General features: G+C 39.3%; 1 protein-coding gene across 3 annotated transcripts in view; it reads right to left on the reverse strand.

The window, feature by feature from the left end:
- The window catches only part of TP53BP2 (tumor protein p53 binding protein 2), a 49,640-nt gene that overhangs the window by 12,645 nt on the left and 16,541 nt on the right, over positions 1 to 20,454 (reverse strand). For all 3 annotated transcript variants that reach the window (XM_062571577.1, XM_062571575.1, XM_062571574.1), the window contains exons 2-11: positions 17,071 to 17,218; positions 11,959 to 12,072; positions 9,679 to 9,758; positions 8,539 to 8,640; positions 5,458 to 5,632; positions 3,809 to 3,990; positions 3,232 to 3,396; positions 2,575 to 2,812; positions 642 to 770; positions 115 to 251 (exon numbers count right to left, since the gene is read on the reverse strand). In XM_062571577.1, coding sequence (XP_062427561.1) covers positions 115 to 251; positions 642 to 770; positions 2,575 to 2,812; positions 3,232 to 3,396; positions 3,809 to 3,990; positions 5,458 to 5,632; positions 8,539 to 8,640; positions 9,679 to 9,758; positions 11,959 to 12,072; positions 17,071 to 17,218 — 1,470 coding nt within the window. The remainder of the gene's footprint in view (positions 1 to 114; positions 252 to 641; positions 771 to 2,574; positions 2,813 to 3,231; positions 3,397 to 3,808; positions 3,991 to 5,457; positions 5,633 to 8,538; positions 8,641 to 9,678; positions 9,759 to 11,958; positions 12,073 to 17,070; positions 17,219 to 20,454) is intronic.

A 20,454-nucleotide genomic window follows, 5' to 3' on the forward strand; every position in this document is an offset into this window, starting at 1 on the left:
AAAGAGCTTCTCAATAGCAGTATTTGTAGACCTGTGTAGTAATCCCTCTCAAATAGGATACAGGAAAACTAGATAAAGTCAGGAGTTGAACAGTAGTGCATGTTTCCTGCATACCTGTGCTTCTCGCAAGAGATCCTCGCTGCTCTGGTTCTTCCTCAGTGTGCCCAGCCCAGCAGACTGGTCCACAGAATCAAACATTGAAAATGGGCGCACTTTCTTCTCTTTGTCTCGCAGAAAACTTTCTCCTTCAGCTGGTGTTAGAGAAAGGAAGATTTTTTTAAAAAGACAACAAAACTGCAGGAATAAGGGCCCTCTTCTGTGCATCTGTGCAGTAGTAATAGAGACAGATTATATAGGAGATGCTTTTTGTATGCATCTTTTCCTTGCACTGAGGGCCCAGGGGTATGTTGAATGCTAGTTCTTGCAAATTAAACAGCATGCTTGCAGACATTAGTCTCCAACACCTGAAATAAGGTATTTTTGAAAAATCCCACCACCATCATACCAAAGTCTCTATGGCGATATTAGTGTTTTTGGTCTGCTCAAATATATTCTGTGCATTAACACAAACATTTTGGGAAACAGATGTCATTAACTTGATTTTACACATTTTAAAATTAACCAAACACATAAGAACTTACCTTGTCCTTCACTGGTCACAATTCCTTTTGCTGAAGTCAAGACTGATGCTTGACTAATGAGATTGTCCACATTTGAACTACTCCAGTCAGAGGCAGAAGGGGAAGGTTTTGAACTGGGGACCACAGAACCTAGGAGAGAACAAGTGGTACAAGTCAACCTCAAATTGTGTTTTACTAACCTCTTCATTTGGGGTGGGGAAAGGTTTGTTTTCCCACACATCAGGTTTGGACAGTATACAAGTATCACATGCAGGTCAGCTGCTGTAAGCCCCATCACTTCAGGGTTTTTTTTTTGTTTGTTTGTTTTTTGTTTGTTTGTTTTTGGTGGGGGAGGTTGTTTGCTTGGGGGAGGGGGTTGTTTTGTTTTGAAATAATAGGAATGCAAAACCAAGTATAGGAACAACTACCAAAGCAGTGCACGCTGCATGTGTCTGCATTTTTAGGCATTCAGACAAGAAGCCTCTCTAAAATAGTTTCTTTCTAGCTAGGATGGAACTTCCCTTGGCTATTACAGTCCGAAGAAGTGATAGGATGGTAAGAAGGAATCGGCAAGAAGTAACATGCGCTAAATATATATAAAATGCATTAAAGTAGAAATAAATACAGACAGCGATATCCAAAACAGCAGATAAATCATCTGTATGTTCAATATGCACATGGAAACTAAATTAGAGCTGATTTTTATATTCAGTTAGAGGTAGATACCAAGTCAGCTTCATAAACAACCAAGTTAATGCTTGCAACTTGTTATTAGTTTAAACATTTTACCAAATTCTCTCTACTAAATTATATATTACCATATATGATACCCAGTTCAAATACTAATGACGAGTAGCAGGAAAAATCATCTTGTTGAAGTACCATATATCTCTCTAGGAAATAAGAGATTTTGCCAAAATGCTAGAAGTAAGGAGTGGTGTTTTAGTTCACCAAATAGCACATCACCACATATTCCTATAAAAAAAATTTAGATTTTATACAGATCAGAGCTAAAATTCCACTCTAGCAGTTTTCATATCTGCAAACCAGATAAAAAGAAACAATTCCCCCCTTCTCCAGTAGGGTGAACAATACTTGCACTATTTTTGTGCAATGGCTACTTCCTGTACAGCTGTCACAACTGCAGAGGTGAAAGGAAGATACAAAAGGAACAGAATTACCCTACAAGCTCAACCTCTATTCTTCCTTCAGGGAAGATCCAAGTTTCTCTTATCTCTCAGTGGAAAGGAAAAATCTTTTGCTTCCAAGAATGAGAGGAAGAGATCTTTACATCTCTGCAGTTACTTCAGACTTTCTTTCACTGACCCAAATTTTATCTCAGAGAAAGGCACAGAAAGAAGGAAGCAAACCTCCATTAATACTCTAAGCAGGAGAGACCAAGCCTCCTGTCAGGTGTTGCACCTAGGTCTCTCCATGGCCATAACGCACCAACACGTCAGGAAGTTTATTGCTATTTCTGTGCTACAATCAGCTGCCTGCATTATATTATTTCTCAGTATGCAAGTTATTTCTTTATATGTGTCATCTCCCCAAAATACATAACCAAAAAAAAACAAAAAAATCTGGCTTTTTTTTTTTTTTTAAAAAAAGTCTTGCAACCAGGTTTTTACTAGATGTGTGCTAGAACAGCTAGCTTCTAGAAACTTGAACTGTATTGTAGAGGGTTTAGGAGTATAAGAAAGGATCATTAATTTACATAAAAATCCTCCTGTATTCTATTCCTTACAACAGTTCAAATTACTCATTAAGAGGATTATTTAATTTAACACATTGAATCCTATAACCTCAGTGCTTAGAAGATAGAATCTGACAGTTCTTGCAGTGACTGTAAGACTGACATCTCCAATAGTATTTTGTTGAAAAGAAAATTCAGTGTTGGTAGATTAGAACAAAACAAAACAGTTCCGGAGAAGGATTACTAATTGCAAGTTACCTGCAGGAACTTTAGCTTGTGAACTGCTCCCAGCTCTCATGTTGGGCAGAGTCTGCGTTTTTAGTGGACCATCAGGTACTTGCAGATCTTGTGTCCCATCTGAAAATGCTGGTTTCACCAAAAGTTCAGGTCTGGAAGTGATACGTGGCATAGTAGAGGACTGGATGTAAGGACCTACTGCTGCCACTCGACTTGGAGCAGAAGCCACTGGCTGAGGTAAATTCCCGTCTGAAGAAACCTTAAAAAATAAAACAAAAAAAGGATTTTATGCTGCAGCATCCATCCATCCAAAGAGTTTGAACCACAAGTCAAGAAGGATAAAACAACAACAGAAAAGTGATATTCCAGTATTAAGAATGAAGCTTTTTAGGCTTTAATGGAGATTAACATGCTATAATAAATAATGAAAAAAATCTGAAAAAAAATCCAAGACAGCATAAGAAGAGTCCTTGGCCATAAAACTGGCCCATAAAGTAGGTTAACACCAATGTACCCTGAAGAGTACTTTAATAATACAAGACTTACACTACATATAGATAAAGATGACAAGCGTAGCATCTGAATAGCCTTCCCCACAAGCAAATCTTTACTTCAGACCGACGGGCCACAAACGAAGCAAGATTTTTTTGTTGTTGTTATTAAATATCCAGCACTTACTGGTACATTCTCTTTCTGTTGCAGAGCTGCCTTTTTCTTCCACAGGCGCTCTCGCAGCTCATTAACACGCTTATCCATGACTGCCACCTCCGAGTTGCGCTTGTTTAAACACTCTCTCTGTTGCTGCAGCTTGGCATTCTGCTCCTGGTTCAGTTTGTTCCTCAACTGAATAAATTCACAATGGGGGGGTGGGGGGAGGAGAAGGCAGGAAAAAAAAAACAACAACAACAAAAATCGAAACAAATCAACTTTCAGGACCAGGCACAGGAAACAGTAACACAGAGCAAACTCTTTTTAAAAGGTCATGTCATACTTGCACTCAGATTATTTTCTCCTTTTCTCTGGAGAAAAGGTTGATTAATCTCCAAATTCTGCTAAAGGAAAAGGTATATACTGAATACTCCTTCCACCTTTTACCTTGAACACAACACAGCTAATACTACATCCTCAACACTCGGACAACTACGCAGCTCAGTGAGGAGTAAGAGCAGCGGGATTTCTCTGCAGCAAGGCGAGCAGCAATCTAACCAACTTTCAGCCAGCAGAGTTTCGGACCCCAAGCCAGCTTTGCCGTTACCTGCAGCTCCTTGTACAGTCGGTCGAGCTCGGCTACAGCCGACTGGTTGTCGTGGTAACCATCAATCCGGCCGTTCTTCAGCATCTCCAGTTGCCTGGTGAGTTCCTCTACCTTTGACACAGCCAGCACCAGCTCGCGCTGCTTTTGCTGGAACAAACTGTTCATCTGTTCGATCTCCTCCACTAGAGAGGACGAGAGAGCACAACAGCGGCGCTGAGAAGCGGCCCGGCGCGGGCTGCCCCCGAGGCAGCCGCTAAGGGGGCAGAGCGCGCCCTGCGGAGCAGCTCCGGCTCCAGGCTCCTGCTCCCTGCCAAACTGGCTCTTCCTCGAGCCGCTCGCTAAAACAAACTCACCCCAGCACCTAGCAGGACTAGGCAAAGTCTGTCTACTTAGTACTCTGTCGGAAGAAAGAAAGGGAGGAAGGAAAGAAAAAAAGGAAGAACGGAAAAAACGGAAAAAGTTCTTGGCTGCTTGAAGTAAAAATAAAGCAGAAACGTGGAAACGAGCAGAAATGTATTTGTCAGGCTGAATTTCATCTGACATCTAAATTCACATTTCATCTAGATTTCACATCATGCTGAATTCCATAAGAGGATACTCATTTAACCACAAGGCATATTTATGGTATTAAGAACTCTGAATTTTGGTATTAAGAATGCTGAATTCCAAAGTCTAAGGAATCAGTGTGAGTTCAAGCAAGTGCCAAGACCAGACCTACCAGGGAGTGTGCAGGGATAGATACACACGCTCCAGGATCTAAACACTTCTCCATATCTAAGTATTACTCTACTGCCCTTTCATTCTTTTAAAATCAACATTTATTTTGTGCAATACAACCCAAAAAGATGATTAATTTTCCCCAGAGAAAAACATTTTTGCTTTATCTGCAAAGCACCATTCTTCCCCCCCTTTTTTTTTTTTTAGGAAAAAAAACAACTAATAAAACAGTATGTTTTCATTTGACTGCTACTGGAAATGACAAGTTTTTTTATGGTATGTAGAGAGGGAGGAGAAAGAGAAACAGAAGAAAATCTGTTTAGACATGAAGCCCAAAACAAGTATTTAATATTGAATAATCAGCTGGTGTACTACAAGCATTCAAATATCACTGTTGTCAGCTGGACACTAGTCTGATTTCTGTAATTAAAATACACAGCAACTTTGTTCATTAAGTTACCTCTTGTACAAGAGGCAACGTGGATACCACGCCAGTCAGCACACACTGCTTCAATACAGTCCAAGAAAAGAGTAACAGTCTAAGCATACGCAGCGTATTAACGCTGAGGATGGAAAAAGTTACTGTGGTAAACAGGTATTTAAGGAAGGAACATTTAAGTAAAGAAACAACCCACACTGAAATAAAAGAGTAAATACATTCGACTCAAAACACACAGCAGAAATGCACTTTTGGCATATTCTAACGTTAAAATAAGAAAATATTTTCCTCTAGGTCATTCAGAACTTCTTTTGGTAAATACAATACACCAAAATTAAGATTAACACTTCTTGGAATTCTGTAAATACCTCCATTGAAACATTTAAATCACCTTAAATTTTAGAGTTCCAAAACAGATGCTTTATTAAAAAAAAAAAAAAAAAAAAAAAAAAAAAAAAAAAAGGCAAGCTGCTTTCCCCCAACAGGAACTCACCTAATTTCCCATTGCTGAGTCTTTTCTGTTCCACATGGCCTTTCAGTGCTCTGACTTTCTTAAGTTTGGCTTCCTGATTCTCAGCAATTTCTTTCAGTCGCTTAAGTTTTTCCTGCTCAGCAGCTTGCTGTTGCTGTCGCTGATCTTGCTGTTTCAGGAATTTCAGACGCTGCTCCTGCAGTTAAGACAAGAAAGTTTCATTTTTTTTAATGGGAGGCTTATGGCAAGGTACTGACAAAGTCTCAAAATTTAAAAACAGTCACAGCAACTCCAAAGAAAAGTTGCTTTAGCCCAGTATCCTGACTTCCCAGTGTCAACAGAAGTCTCTGAGAAAAGGGCAAGCACATACTGATACTGTCCCAGTACAACCCTCCAAGCACCACCATTCTGTAGTGCAAGGACCTACTGGAAGAGAGGTGGTATCCATGTCTAATAGTCCTTAATAAATTTTCCTTCTATTAAATTGTTGAAAAGCTTTTTAAGTCTTAGAAAAATGTTAGCATTTGTGTTCAATGTTCCAAAAACTCATTTGCCAGTTCCATTTAACCACTACTTAGTTCTTGAGTTGCAAGAGCTAGTATTTTTTTTTCCTCTCTTCCTTCTCTATGCTGCTCATACTTTGTAGCTCTCTATCTTATGACACATTTTATTTTTTTCCAGCATGATTTATAGCCTCATTAGACATTCTTTATACAGAAAGTATTCTAAACACTCTTCATCATTTTTTTCACTCTTATTTATCCTTTTTCTTGTTTTGTTGTATATTCTTGAGATGCGGGAGTCGCTGCACGTCACAGTTCTGAGATGTGATCATTTTTAGGTAATGTTCACTGCTATCCCAACGCAAAAGAATGCAAGAAATAGGGAACCCTTCATAACCAAGGTGAAAAGTTTAAAGGCTTGTGACTGACTTGACTCCATTTATACAGCAGACACTGTCTTAGTGGAGAGGATCCAGTTGCCTCTCCAAGAGTGTAAGAGTAGGATGGTGCAGCATCAGTCTCAACATAGATCTCTATAGTTTATATCTAAAAGGAACCACTAGATCATCTACAGCAACTTGCTTTAAACCATTGGCCATTACATATGACTTCTAGTTCTGGATATGATAGCTTCTTCCAGTGGTAGGAGAGCTACTAAGGCTTTCCCAAGCACTCAGCCAAAGCATAACTGCCAAGACTATCGTTAGTTACTAACATTAGAGCTAAACATCTCCTCCTAAAATCATCAGTCGCATTTGGAACTCTTGTGGACTCTTCTGAACTCGACTGAAAAGGAAGGGCAAAAAGCAAGCCTGCTTTCTGGAGAAAGCCAAGCAGCACCTGCAGTGTATGCAGGAGTTTAGAGTCAATCACATACTGAAAAACATTAAAAATAGACATTACAGCCCATGCCTAGAAAGCAAGTATATATTTTTCCCTCAGTATCTATTTTTAATATTGCATCTGGTTTCAGAACGCAGGAAAGAGGCAATGGAAGGCCTTTCTTTAGAGCAAACTGGCCTTCCTAGATACCTTTGTAGAGAGGCATCTTAAATGAAACAAATTCTCCTGAAGGACACCCATCAGACAATTCTTCTGCAAACCATAGGCAAAAAACATCTGCCTGATGGGTGGCCATACAAATTCAAACATACAAACCTTTTTCCCTCCCTCTAATCTTGTATGGATCCCTTTACAGAAAGTATACATAACGTTCCTATTTCTGGTTTTATAGACAGTGACCACAGTGTTGGTGCTATATATTGAGACCTGCATATCTATTTCTGTCACTTGTGAGTGAATAGGTGAATAGCCAGGAGTTAAAATAAAAATAAAATTAAAAAAAAAAAAAGTTGGATCTATCTTTGATATGAAACACTGATCTCACAGCTGAAACTGAGGAGAGGGCGATATGCTGCCTGGGCAGAATAGGCATAAACTTTGCTACTAAACTACAAGTGAATACTCTAATCACTTGGTCAATTCAAAGCTGACCAATTTCTCATATTTATACTTTTACGTTTTTCGTATCAGTTTTTAACCATACAACAGAAATAAATTTTTATGGGCTATTTTTAATGGGCCACAGTGGGACATTGTGCCACCTTGCAGTTGCCACACAACCTTACAAACCCATGGTTTGAGCCACTTAGCTTTCAATAAGCACATCTCAGTGAAGGCACCAAACCAGATGCTAAATGAAGAGGTAAAAATATACTTTCTGTAAAGGTAATCATACAAAAAGGGAGGGGAAAAAATTGTACATTTGATCTTGAAAGGAGAGCGAGACAGGCCTTCTGACTGATGAAGAGCAGGACAAGAATCGCAGAACAGCCTCCTTCCCCAATACAGGACTCTTCGAAGGGCCAGGGACTCAGCCATTCAGATAGCTGCACACACTTCAGGATGGGTTGGTGTTTAAAGATTCTCTGCTGATAGTGATGTTTACTGTGACATTTTCAAGAGCAGGATGCAGCAACAATGCCGAAGTCAAATACGAACTATTGACTATAACATGAACAAATATGAAGCTACAAATTCTGCAGATGTGTTCAGAATATTTTTTTTCCCTAATCAATTCAAGAGCATCCCAAGTGCTATCATTAGCTTTTCTGTTATTGTTCAGCATGCACTTATAAATCATTCTCCTGGTTATTTCTATCACATACATGCCATCTTTTCCAGATGGCTATCCCAGAAAACCAGACATATAAAACTCTATCAGGAAAAACCAAGGTATCATTAAAGGACAGTATTATATCCAGAGACAAAAGCATCGTTCAGTGATGAAACCAGTGAATGGCTGGTCACCATACAAATGCAAACAGGGTTGGCACAGCCACGGGGATGAACTATAATATTAATGCTATGCACTCTACCCTTTTAGTAAGCTGTTTGATCACTTACCACTGCCATTATTTTAATGTTTTGCTATTGGATATTCATACAGGTTGACTTTCAAATTTAAAAACAGGGAGCCAAAGAAAGGGAGGACTGCGTTTATAAGAAGGGAAAAAGCCTAGTCCCCAGCCCTCCCGCTTCCTCATGTGACTCTTCCGACCTTTGTTCCTGGCTGTAAACAACGTCATTCCAAACCCACCTTGTTAGCCAGCATTTGCTGTTGAGCCTCAATTTGTTGCTGCTGGCGTGATGCCATCTCCTGAAGCTCAGCCAGTGTCATATCCATTCTTGGAGCACTGACCTGCCAACGAAAATCCAAAGCATGCTAATTCCAGAATTACTGATTGGCAAGTGTGGAATTCAATAGAACTACTTTAGAGAAGTATAATTAAAGTATTATAATCCTATATTGATATATATTCATACACACACACACACATGTATACGTATGTATATACACATCATAACTAAGCACCTAATAAAATAATTGTAAAGACACGGCATATTTGTAAATTAAAAGAGTAACATCTGTAAGGTTGTACATGATTGCCCTAGTCCAGCAACAAACATAAGCACACATCTCCAAATACATTAACACTTCAAGTGAAATCCCAGCAGTGCTTCTTAAAGGGACTTTTCAGAGCCCTTTATAATTAAGCTCAGCATGTATCAGCTTTGCCTGATTAAGCTCAGCACATTGTGGGATGGATCTCTGTTTGTAGGTAGATCATTGCAATTCAAAGCACTTCAACCTAAGTTGAAGAAAATGGAAAGTTTATATATAGCGAAAAATCAAAAGGCATCACTGTTATTATATTAGTTATCTGTTCATATCTTTCCTAAATCTAGATTCAGTCTTATACCCATAATTGGTGAGCCAGAAGATACAACGACAACAAATTCGACTGCAAGACACTAACTGGTCTCAATTCAAAACCTGCAAGTAAGGCAGGCCATCTTCCTGACAGAACTGGAGGTAAAAATAACCAGTAAACTGAACAAAAAGGGGAGACAGTTCTTGGATGTGTTGGGGGGGAAGATACTAAATTTACTGCTTGGAGATCTCTCATGAAAACTCGGCATTACGTTTCCCAATCTTTTCCCACCTAAATAGTTATCATATAAAGATAGGTATGGCAGCTATTCTCTGGATATCTTAGAGATCTTAAGAACTGAAAACAAGGGCGATAATTGTTAAAGTAGCTTTGTGACAATTCTAGAGCAGTCATTAGAAATCTCTTCAATATGGCCTCTTGCTTTCCATACTAGGATTTGCAGCAGGATCTCCAAAGAATTCAAGTCTGTTTTAGCTGCACTGGCTGTTTCATCAAGCACTTACTCCATTCTCTATTCTTCGATCACCAGGCACTTTCACCCCATTCCTTTTTAAGGCTGGATCTTGAGACCTTTGCCCACTCCCTGGATAGAAATACAAGATAGTCAAAGATAGTAATATATTGTAGGATTTTTTCTTTATCCCTTTAGACATAACATTCAGTAGGAAGGAGAAAGAATACAATCATTTTCTGTTTAGAATCTGAACATCTGTTCTTCACATGTTTTTACCACTAAGATAAGCTTAACAGAAAACACAAGATATTTTTATGAAGAGGCTGCTATTCAACAGACTGGGCAATCTTGTCTACTGTGAAAGGATTACAAAATATCCTTTACTTCGTTTCTAATCAAGAAAGAAAAAATCATCAATACTCATGCAGGAGTCACACTTACTAAAATGACAGGACAGCCTGGCTAAAACTTCATCCTATTACAATGAAAAACAAAGCTTCTCTTTTAGTTCATGATTTTACCCAATGACAGCATATGAAAAGTTTAGTTGTTATGACTTCACAAAAAAAGTTCAATGGCTTGCAAACAATCTTGGATATATAAGTAACTTTCTCTCTACTTCCCAAAAGAAACAGTATCTGAGTGGGGTCAACATTTATTTTAGAATATAAGACTGCTTAAAAACAGATAAACAGCAAAAACTTCAACCAACAGTAGGTTGTTTCAATATTTTCCCTTGCTCAACAGGCTCTTGGTAAGACTGCATTACAGATGCACAATTATAAGCAGTGTTCCCCTCTGTAAATGACACAAGTATCTAGGTAATTTAGAGAGAGGCTTTTGGACCAGAGTGTCTTAAAATCAGCATCTATAAGTTTTGATGTGCCTTTGTCAACTGTCTCACTGAGAATAGGAATAACAATAGTTAAAGATTAATCACCTATCATGAAAATGCATTTAATCTATAGCACACAGCATAAAGTTTAATACCACAAAAACCTTTTGCTTCCTGACAGTCAGTCTGACAGTAAAGATGCTACTTAACTAGAATCCTACTTAAATGTTGCCGTCAAATTACGTACAAATGGTGTTCAGGTACCAAATACTAAGCTGACTGACTCATTTCCCTGTAAGACACATGCACTACAGGATGCAACCATCTCTACTAGCTTTTTCCCAGTACCATGATACCTATTTCAAGAGTATGCTCCTGAAAGACTAGTAAGTACAGCAGAGCTCCTACCTATTCACTTGCTCCTCCTCAAACATATTGCTTAGCTAAGCTATGGCCAATAAAGTGTTGATTAAACTTCTGTTATGAGCACTGAGTACCCTGGATTTGAAAAATTACATCCTGACTACTAACTGCACAGTAAGATCCTCAGTAGATAAAAGCAGTAGAGCTTTTAACTTTTCATAAACTCATTCTGTCATCATTACACAATTCAAATGTCAAGATACGCTTAACTATTTTGTAATACAGTGAATATCACTGTTTAACACAAACGCAGTATTTCTAAGACACAGGAAGATTATCGAAGACCAAAGTAAGAAAAGAGAAGAGAGAAGAACCCAACAGATTGATTTAAATGTAAATGTCTTAAAGATTCTGCTGAAGAGATTAATATGGAATGTATGGGAAAACCTTACTGAACAAAAAAGTTCTTTATTGAACATATAGAATTGTGTTATTTAGATTAAAAATACAATGACATTACATTTTCAGTCAGACACTTGATTTTTAATTCCATTACTGAAACTAATATAAATGTGCAAATTATGGGAAAAACAGAGAAGACCTCTATCTTCTGCCAGGTATAAGTTTATCATCCCTAGTAAAATATTATCCAGGTGAAACACATTAAGCTCACATAATAAATTATATTACCAGACAACAGTCTGATTACTAGATTTAAAAAGAGAGAGAGAGAGAGAGAGATTATATATTCCTTATTTGGAGGCCAAAGACTTCTCTGGCTAATCTATTTTGCATGCAATGGCCTTGGATGACAAACTAGAAAAGCAGCAAAAGTTTCAACTCGGATTTAGCTCTCAGGCCTGACAAGTGAGGACAGAATCTCTGTTCAAACAAGCAATAGTTCAAAGAAGAGTACTTAGCTACCATACTTTTCTGTTACTAGTATTCTCTAGTAATAAAAAAATAAATAAATTAAAAAAAAAAGAACAGTCAGACCAAAAAAAGGGCTGCAACACCATACTGACTACCAACAATAATATGTTATATATGCAGTCCGGTTCATTAACCTTTCATTAATGAAACTGAACTTAATTTACACAGATAAATTAACCAGCTGAGATCAACACCTACCTGCTTCCCGACAGGGAGAGCGTTCATGTCGAAGAAAGAAACGAACTTCACTTCTCTGCATCCCAAAGCGCTGCAGAAGATCCAGCATCCGTTCATTATCAGCTATAGGACGCTCTGAAAAGGTTAAAAAGCCAGGCACAAATTGACTATCCAGCCAGGCCAAGTTGACTAGGACATCCCCGTGAAGTCAGGGCACGCACAAAGACAAAACAAAACGGGATCTGTTGTCTTTCACTTGAACTCCGCTCCGACACAGTACGTGCGCCTAACCCTTGCCCTCAACCAAAGCATTCTTACCTTTCCGTTAGAAGCAAAGGGTGGTACAGTGTTTCTCAGAGTGAACAAACCTCTGAAAAGCAGATACAACCCGTGAAAAGTCTTGCTCCAAAGACAGAACCTGGGGTACCATCGCAGCCCAAGGGGTAGCAAATAGGCAATTTAGAGCCTTTGCCACTAGTGCCTTAGGGGTGTATTTGCAAATCATCCAAGTCACTCGCCACTGCAGGAATAAAACTAGCGTCTGTTTTGCTCCACCTCTGTGGTACCTCAGATAAACCTACTTCTTAGTGGTTCCCCCCTCCCCAAGAACTCCTCTGTCCTAATTCCTACAAGGAACTCTATTTCCTATTCCAGCGAGAATTAGGGTGAGAGAGATGCAAAAAGAAGCTATCAGAGAAGAAGAATTCTTCTCTTAATGTCTGCTAAAGGTTGTGATCATGTGCTTGACAGCAGCCCCTGCAGTCAGACTCAGGTGAAAGCACAAAATATTCTGAAAAGGCTTCCATGCAACACCTAGGGGACCTGACCCTTAGCTACTCTAAGCCATCGCAGCTCCTTTCCACTTCAAGTGCTCTCCTATAGTTTGTATCAGCTATAGATCTGACCCATTATCTTGGGCAACAAATTTGATGAAGTTTCAATTACATGCATTTTGAAAGCCATATTTCTAATAATCTTCATAAAGGCAAACTACTTTGGATTCATGACTCGAAAGAAAGATGAGCCAACAGAACGTTACTCCAAAAAAGAACTTGCTATTCTTTTCAGATAGTTAAGATGCAGTTCCTTAAAGAGTTATATGCATGAATCCCACTGAATTTGCTTTCCTGCTCTTGTTCCGAAGTTCAGGATTCAGCGTTGCATCTCTAATTTTTAAGCCTTACTCATTGCCTTTTGATACTACAAAAACCTGGTAGGAGTCTACATATACCACTTTCATTTAGCAGTACTCCTCCTCTTCTGTATGACTGTTCCTCCAGATTTTCCACACTTCATAGCTTGGCATTCATACACAGACATAATCAGAATTATTTACAGGCCTTTAAATCTTTACATAAAAGCAATTCATTTTGTTATTCTAGCTATATTACCATACATTTTCTTGCCTCTGTCGAAAGTGATGGCAATTATGCAGTTAAGATATCATAGTAAGTCAAGGTAAGTATATGTAGTCAAGCTATTATGATAGTATCTGAAATCCATGATCAGGCTAGGGTCCATTTGCACTGGGTACCAGAGAAACAAAAATTATTATTCCTGGCCTAGGAAATAAGATAAGCAGACAAAGAGTGCAATTAAGTATCACTACTTCTGTATTAGTTCCATTTGTCCCAATATCAATTTTGCTGGTTATTTTGTTATTTAGACCAAAAAAAAAAAAAAAAAAAAAAAAAGGAGGAAAGATAGAAATCAGAGTACTTCATTCATATTCAACAGAGGCTCTTTCACAGCAACTATCTTAGTATGGAATAATCACTTCAGGGAAAAAAATGTTGGTGTTAAGTATAAATGTTTTCAGTTTCACAGGAAGAGGAGCCACTAACACACGTTTTCAGCATGCGAAAAGCTTTTTTAACATAAAAGGGTTTCTTTAAAAGAAAATGCTGCAGCTGTGCTGAAGCAATCTAGGAAGGAAAATTTCTGGAGTCACTGTCAAAAGAGATTAGCTTTACAGAATAAGCAAGTAGGTCACTGTTACAGAAAATGCAGTCTCTCGGCAGTTATTTGTCTAGACAGCAAAAAAAGCTCTTCATCTGCTAAACCCTAATTGAAACCTCCCCCCACCCCACCCCCCAAAAAAAAGCCACTAACAGTACTACTGTCAGATTTCCATCTTAAAGAATATATAGCTGGCTTAGGAGACAGATCCCTAGCAGCTAGTCAGTGCTTCAGCCGAAACTATAAGCAGGGGAGATGCCCTTCACACAAAGCTTCTGTCAATACCACTCAGGGACTTCAAAAGAAGGTCAGAAAGATTTTCAAATACCAAACAAACCTACATTTGAAAAGCTCTGCAACAAAAGACAACCTATTAGACTTCACCTTTTTGTTCCCTATCTCTGTCTTAAAAAGAAAAAAAAAATAGACACAAACACTTTTGGACTGCTTTCCCCGGTCAAGGCAGTCATCTAACAGAAAGAAGTCTGGTGACAAGAAGATCAAGAAAGTTTGTCCTGAGATGTCTCAAGTTTCAGGTAAACCTGGGAGACAGAAGAGTAGTAAAACTGCCGCCTTCAGGGAGCACAGTGCCTCAAGCTGGCTTTCGGCAATCCTTCCGAGCACATTTAATAAGGTCTGACAAGAGAAGCTAAACTTCCTGAACAAGGGTCAGAAAAGGAAAGAGAGACAAGTTATCTAAGAAGAATAGAACTCAATAACTTAAGTCTGAGAACTATTTTTTAAACATACAACTTTTGTGTCTATCCCAGAAGGCTGGCATGCTCGTTTTAGAATAAAACAAACTTGTCTAGTGTTAAAAAAAAAAAAAAAAAAAAAAACACACACACACAAGAGGTATCTGGGCAAAACAAGAGAGTGTACTTCACTGACATCTAAAGAAGTAACACAAAGCTAAGTGTATTTTTCCCAAAAGAATAAGCCCAAAATACACACACAAAAAAAATTTTTTGCAAATGGTTGCTACAGAATGTTGGAAAGACTGCTTAGGAAGGGATATATTTTATCCAAAATTACATGTATATATTTTACCTTGTACCCAAGTCTTTTAATCTCACATGATTCGAGTCTACTGCATTTTATGTTACCAAATACAATCTGAAACTATAGAGAGTTTCACGCACACTTTACTGCTTGTATTTAAAAGTATATTATTAGTAAATATGGAGGATCAGTGAAGAGAACAAGAATAATTTCATTTCTAAAACAAGTTTTTGCTGTACAAATGGACTATAGAGATTGTCTTTTTTTTTTGGTCTTACAATGATGACAGCTCTGCAAGCAACATTCAGGTACCTCATGGTATTCTCATGGGATCTCAAGAAGTCTTTGCTGAGACTAACCCTCTCAGAAGAGAGAGTCACTGTTTTGCTTTATGTTTCTGTATTCAGATTATTTTTTTACATCATATCCTAGAGCTCTACAAAGACTGGCAACTTGATTTTATAAATAAAACTTATTATAATAGATGGTCCCACTTAGCCAGAAGTGCCCTTTTTGGCTTAGTAGGACCACTTGCACACTAGAGCATTGGCAGACTCTGCTTGCCTCTGGTGCAGGTGCTCTTCCTTGATTTAAGGCCAAACACATTGCCATTTCCAGCATATTCTGTGCAATCACCTTAAAAGCCAATCAAGAATCTGGGCTCAGGGAGAACAAGGTGAGGAACTGCCCAGGCTTTAGCAGGGGCCCAACTCTGGTAATTACAATAGGACCCCATCCCTTACCATCACCATGTGCCATGTAACAGGGAGCAGGGCTAAGGCTAACAATTCAGTAGTTAAAGCTACAACATACACCAAAACCCTTATTTTACTTGTCTATCACTCCAGACTTTGCTATTGTGTTGATTTAGATGGAGCAGGACAGAGATATATAGTAAAAATTCTTTCCTAAGAGATATCTTTTTGCACTAGATCAGTAATTTTATTACCGTTTATAAATAAAATATGGTTTCCTAATAAGAAGAAAAAAATCTGTTGTATTTTTAAGCCCTAGAAATATCAGAAATATTACTTTATGTCAGAAGGAACTAAAATCAGGAGACCAGACTCAAGTATCTCATGGTATTAAACACACATCTAGCTTACCACAGACTTCTTCAAATGGGTGTGAGCAAGAGTAGAAACAGTAAGACAGGCTCTTACTATATGTTTACTTTTTATTTTTTTAATATATATAATTTGATCCAGCTATCCTGAGATGCTTTTTTTTTTTTTTTGCATGACTTAAAATTCTCTCAGTGATTAATCTTTGTTATATCTCTGGATGGCTACTGGCCATGAATACTAATGGAGACATAAAATAGTCAGGAGTCCCTTCTCATTCAAGTAATGAAAAGTTAGTCATAATTTAGCTTTTGATTCACTTACTAACACGCTTCCCAGCTCCAGCAAAGCACTGCAAGCTAGGCAGATTTGCCATTCCAAGACAAAACTAGCAAGGATGCTGTGGGTGAGGAAAGCCACAACCCACCACATACATAAAATCCTCTTCTACAACTTGAAAGATAGAAACTAAATTTGCTGTCCTCTGTCTTGTCTCATTCCTCCCCAACCTTCAAGGTTCTTCTTTAAATCGCTTTCTGTCAAGTAACTTCTGCTACTTACTGTAACACTCCCTCCCCTCAGAAACTCAAATTTGGCCAAATTAACACTTTCCTGAATGACAGAGGTGTAATCAGGAAAAAGTTTTCCATTGCTACTGCACCTGAAAATGGTGATGGGATTTAGAAAAAGACTGTCTTTGTTACAGGATTACTAATACATGACCATTAAAAAAAAAAAAAGAAAAGAAAGAAAATAAAAGAAAAAAGAAAACAAACCACTATTGGGGATCCGGGGATCCTTTCCATGGCAGGGAGAAGGAAAAGAAAGAAAAAGCAACTTACTCAAACAAGTCTTTGGAGGATGCGAGAAAGTCAGAGACGGGGTGGCACATGCACAAGAACATCTGAATGCTTGAATTTTTTTCTTTTGCTTTAACCAGTTTGCGTTTGTGTGTGTCTGTCTGCATACGTATTACTATATAGCAATTCTGATGAAGGGATTAACAAAAGGTAGAAGCCCTTTGGGACAGGACCATGCCTGTCAGATCTCTGGGCACACCGTGTTACAACGGAGAGCGTCCAATAACTCACGAGTACATCCGACACACCTGAGCCACACCACACTTCAGCCAGGTGGCACTCGCTCTCGCCGGGCTCTTTACACAGCTCCACCACATCCCTGCAGGTTGTTTCTGGGGTGACCGGCACCTCCGTGAAGTGCTGCTCGTTGTTACTAAGGTACACTGTCAGAAACATCTGAAAAAGACAACAGCAACAGCACACGGTTACTTTATAATGCCAAACCAGACTGCACATCCAGGACAGCCCTTTGCTTAAGCACATTATTTGCAAGAAAACAGTTTCACTCATTATTAACCATCCATGGAGCACACAGAATTTCAAAACAAAACCAGGTTTTCTTCTAAGGTAAAAGCAAGTGCAATGGAGGTAATTTTCTGCTCACCTAAATTATGCTGGGGGGAGGTTGTTTTCAATCTGGAGTTGCTGCTCCTCACTGCTCTTGTAGTGGTATCAGAACTCCCTACCTTAATTTACCTTAAATATTTTTAATCGTAAAAAACAAACGCAAATTAAATCTGTAGAAAGACTGGAACCTACTGCATTGGAATCGACAGTGGAAACACGTAATTTACACTTCCGTAACACCTTTCACTGGAAGGTTTCTCTGAAACAAGTTGGCTTGCTATGCCATTAAATAGTCCCAGTTTGAATACCAGGTCCCCCAAAAATGCAGTAAAAAGGAAAACTATTAAGTTTCACTTGGCTTCCTCTTCACAGCTGTAGGAGGATCCTTGACCTTTGATTATTCCATCTAAACACATTACACTGCTAGATGTTGTTCCTGCTCATCTCTCCCTCATCACAACTAGAAAATGTGCATTTTAAAAATCAGTTGCCTCTGAAAACCAGTTACTTTGTGGTATGCTATTAACATTAAACTGCCATCAAAGTTTAGGATCTCGCTAAAAATTAGAATTTGTTTTCTTCTGAGACCCACTCAACTTCAGCATCAACTTGGCTGCCCGATGGACAATTTCCAGCATCACAAAAACCAGCCATATGTCTCCACAGAGCAATGACTCCAGTAAGCACTCCAAACAGCAGCTACAGCAAAACATTACTGAATCCAGACTTTTCCGTAAGCCTGGAAAGCCTATTCCTGTACAAAAAGACTCAAATGTAGTGTTAGAGAATTCCCACCCCTCCTCATTTTAAAAAAGAGTAAAAGAGGTACAGCTCTTTTTGAACAACAGCCCAAAGGTCAAAAGAAGTCTAAGTCAAACAAGACAAGAGATGTGTAAATACCCTTCTAATATGAAAGCAAAAGTCATTTTGCCAAGCATTATTTCAGTAATGTTGCGCAAATACTTTGGGCTGAATCACCTTTGATGCAACTGCAAAGTGAAATTTAACCCATCATTTCACAACGTGATGAATCCCCTACCCTCCGCTGCAGTACAAATGCATGTATGTTCACTTGCTAAAGTCCTCAAAGCTTTCCAGGATCCTTTCAAATGCCACAGTTTCCTCCACTCCAGCGAGCGAAGCTGCCTTTCTTCTTTTAACAATTTCTTCAAAAACACTCAACACTCAAAATGTCTTGTTATACAGAGTGCAAGTCTTTGCCCCAGTTTAGGCAGTATAAACATATCAGAACAGCATCTCAGTCCCAGGGATGGCACCGGATTTAGTACCATCACTATCCAGAGCTTCTGGTCTCTATTTTTGCAGTGTTCTCCCAGGTGACATCTCCTGATGAACTCCTAAATACCTTCTGGAAACATTCAGAGTGGGGAAAAGTCTACAGAAAAAGAGCTCAAAACCCCTGTAATCCTTAGGAAATTCTTGTAAGGAAGGGAATTAGGAGTAGATAGAACATGCTGAATGCCAAGGTGGCAGTTGACGTGAGTCAGAAGGGGGGCAGCAAGGCAGATGGCGCGGGACACCCAGGGCTGGCAGGGTTTCAGCTGGAATTGGGGCTGTCGTTCACGGAGCAGCCCTGCTCTCCGGCGGGAGCATCCTGCGCGCGCCACCTGCAAGCAGACAGGTTCCCAGCCGCTCGCCCACGCGCTTCCAGGAATTTGTTTTTGTGCTGCTCACCCTGTGGCATGTTTTTTTGTGCAGGCCTGAGCTGGACCACAGGCATTCAGGTAGGCTCAGCTTACCGCGTGCACTTATTACAGGGTGCAATTGTTGTGCTGTTTACAACACAGCACACTGAAGTACTGACCTAAATTAAGAGACAAAAGCTTTCCCAATAACAACTCTGATATTCAGCTTTAATCTTTTGTCATGCAACACTGTTTTATGTATTAGATAGATAGTGTTACCATAGGAAGCTGATTGGGGGATGCCACATGCAACCAGCTAAAAATACCATTTAATCGCAAAAACTGGGGCAGAAGAACATAAAATAAAAAACATGCTCCCAAACAGCTTTAGAGTAGGGCTATATAGAAACATAAAATATATCCATCTGAACATTAAAACTTCACTTGTAATGCTGTAAAACCTTGTATGCAGAACAATAAATTGTACAGGCTTTGTATATGCAGCAAGAGTTAATAGTTTGAAAAGATAAGCTTATAGATGGGAATTAGAAGAAAAGTATGAAAACATGGGCATTATACACAAAGCAGGCCTAATTGGACCCTAGCAGGGCCGTTCACTCTTCAGAGTGCCTGTTTTCCTCCAGCTGTTAATCCTTAGGATTTACCAACACAGACAGCTACACAGGAAGGATCACAAGATGCCATTTCTACCCGGAACGCTCAGGATAATTACTAACGCATTAAGCCAAGAGCACTCAAACCTGTTGAGTGGGGACCATTTCCAAGACTCAGTAGTATCTGCATTAAATCCATCCCTTACATTCCAAGGGCAGAAAACACAAACTCCATGCAAATTCCCTAAAAAGCATGCCCCTAAGTCTGACCCCTGACAAGTCTAAAGCAACTACAGAGTTACAACGATTTAACCTCCGCAACTATCTCCTTCCACTTCCCCTTTTGGTCCAAGGGCAATTCTGCTCCTGCCTGCTCCACTGCCTGCTTATCTGCGAGGACTCCAGGGGCAGCCCTGCTCCTGCCTGGCTATGTCTGAACCTAGGGGAAGCTCTTCGGAGAAAGCATACATTGCAGAAACTTCTGGGTCTCCCAAGAAGGCTGGAAGAGGTAAACAAGCTGGTGTGAACTCCACAAACCTGCTGTGCCTCCTTGGCACAGGCCATAACACCTGATGGCTGCTGTCACTTGCAACACCTTGTATTGCCCCCCCCCCCCCCCCCCAAAAAAAAGCCATCCTTCCCCAAGAACAACTGAAATGCAACACCTACTAACCACTCTACCACTACTTCATATTCCGTTTGACTTCTGTGCAGCAGCAACAGACAAGGGGAACAAGAACACTTTCATGGCACTTGTTCAGAAGTTCGAACCCTGTAGATTGCACGAAGCTAAAGAGTAAAGTGG

This window comes from Rhea pennata, chromosome 3, assembly GCF_028389875.1.
Source record: "Rhea pennata isolate bPtePen1 chromosome 3, bPtePen1.pri, whole genome shotgun sequence".
Taxonomy (NCBI): domain Eukaryota; kingdom Metazoa; phylum Chordata; class Aves; order Rheiformes; family Rheidae; genus Rhea; species Rhea pennata.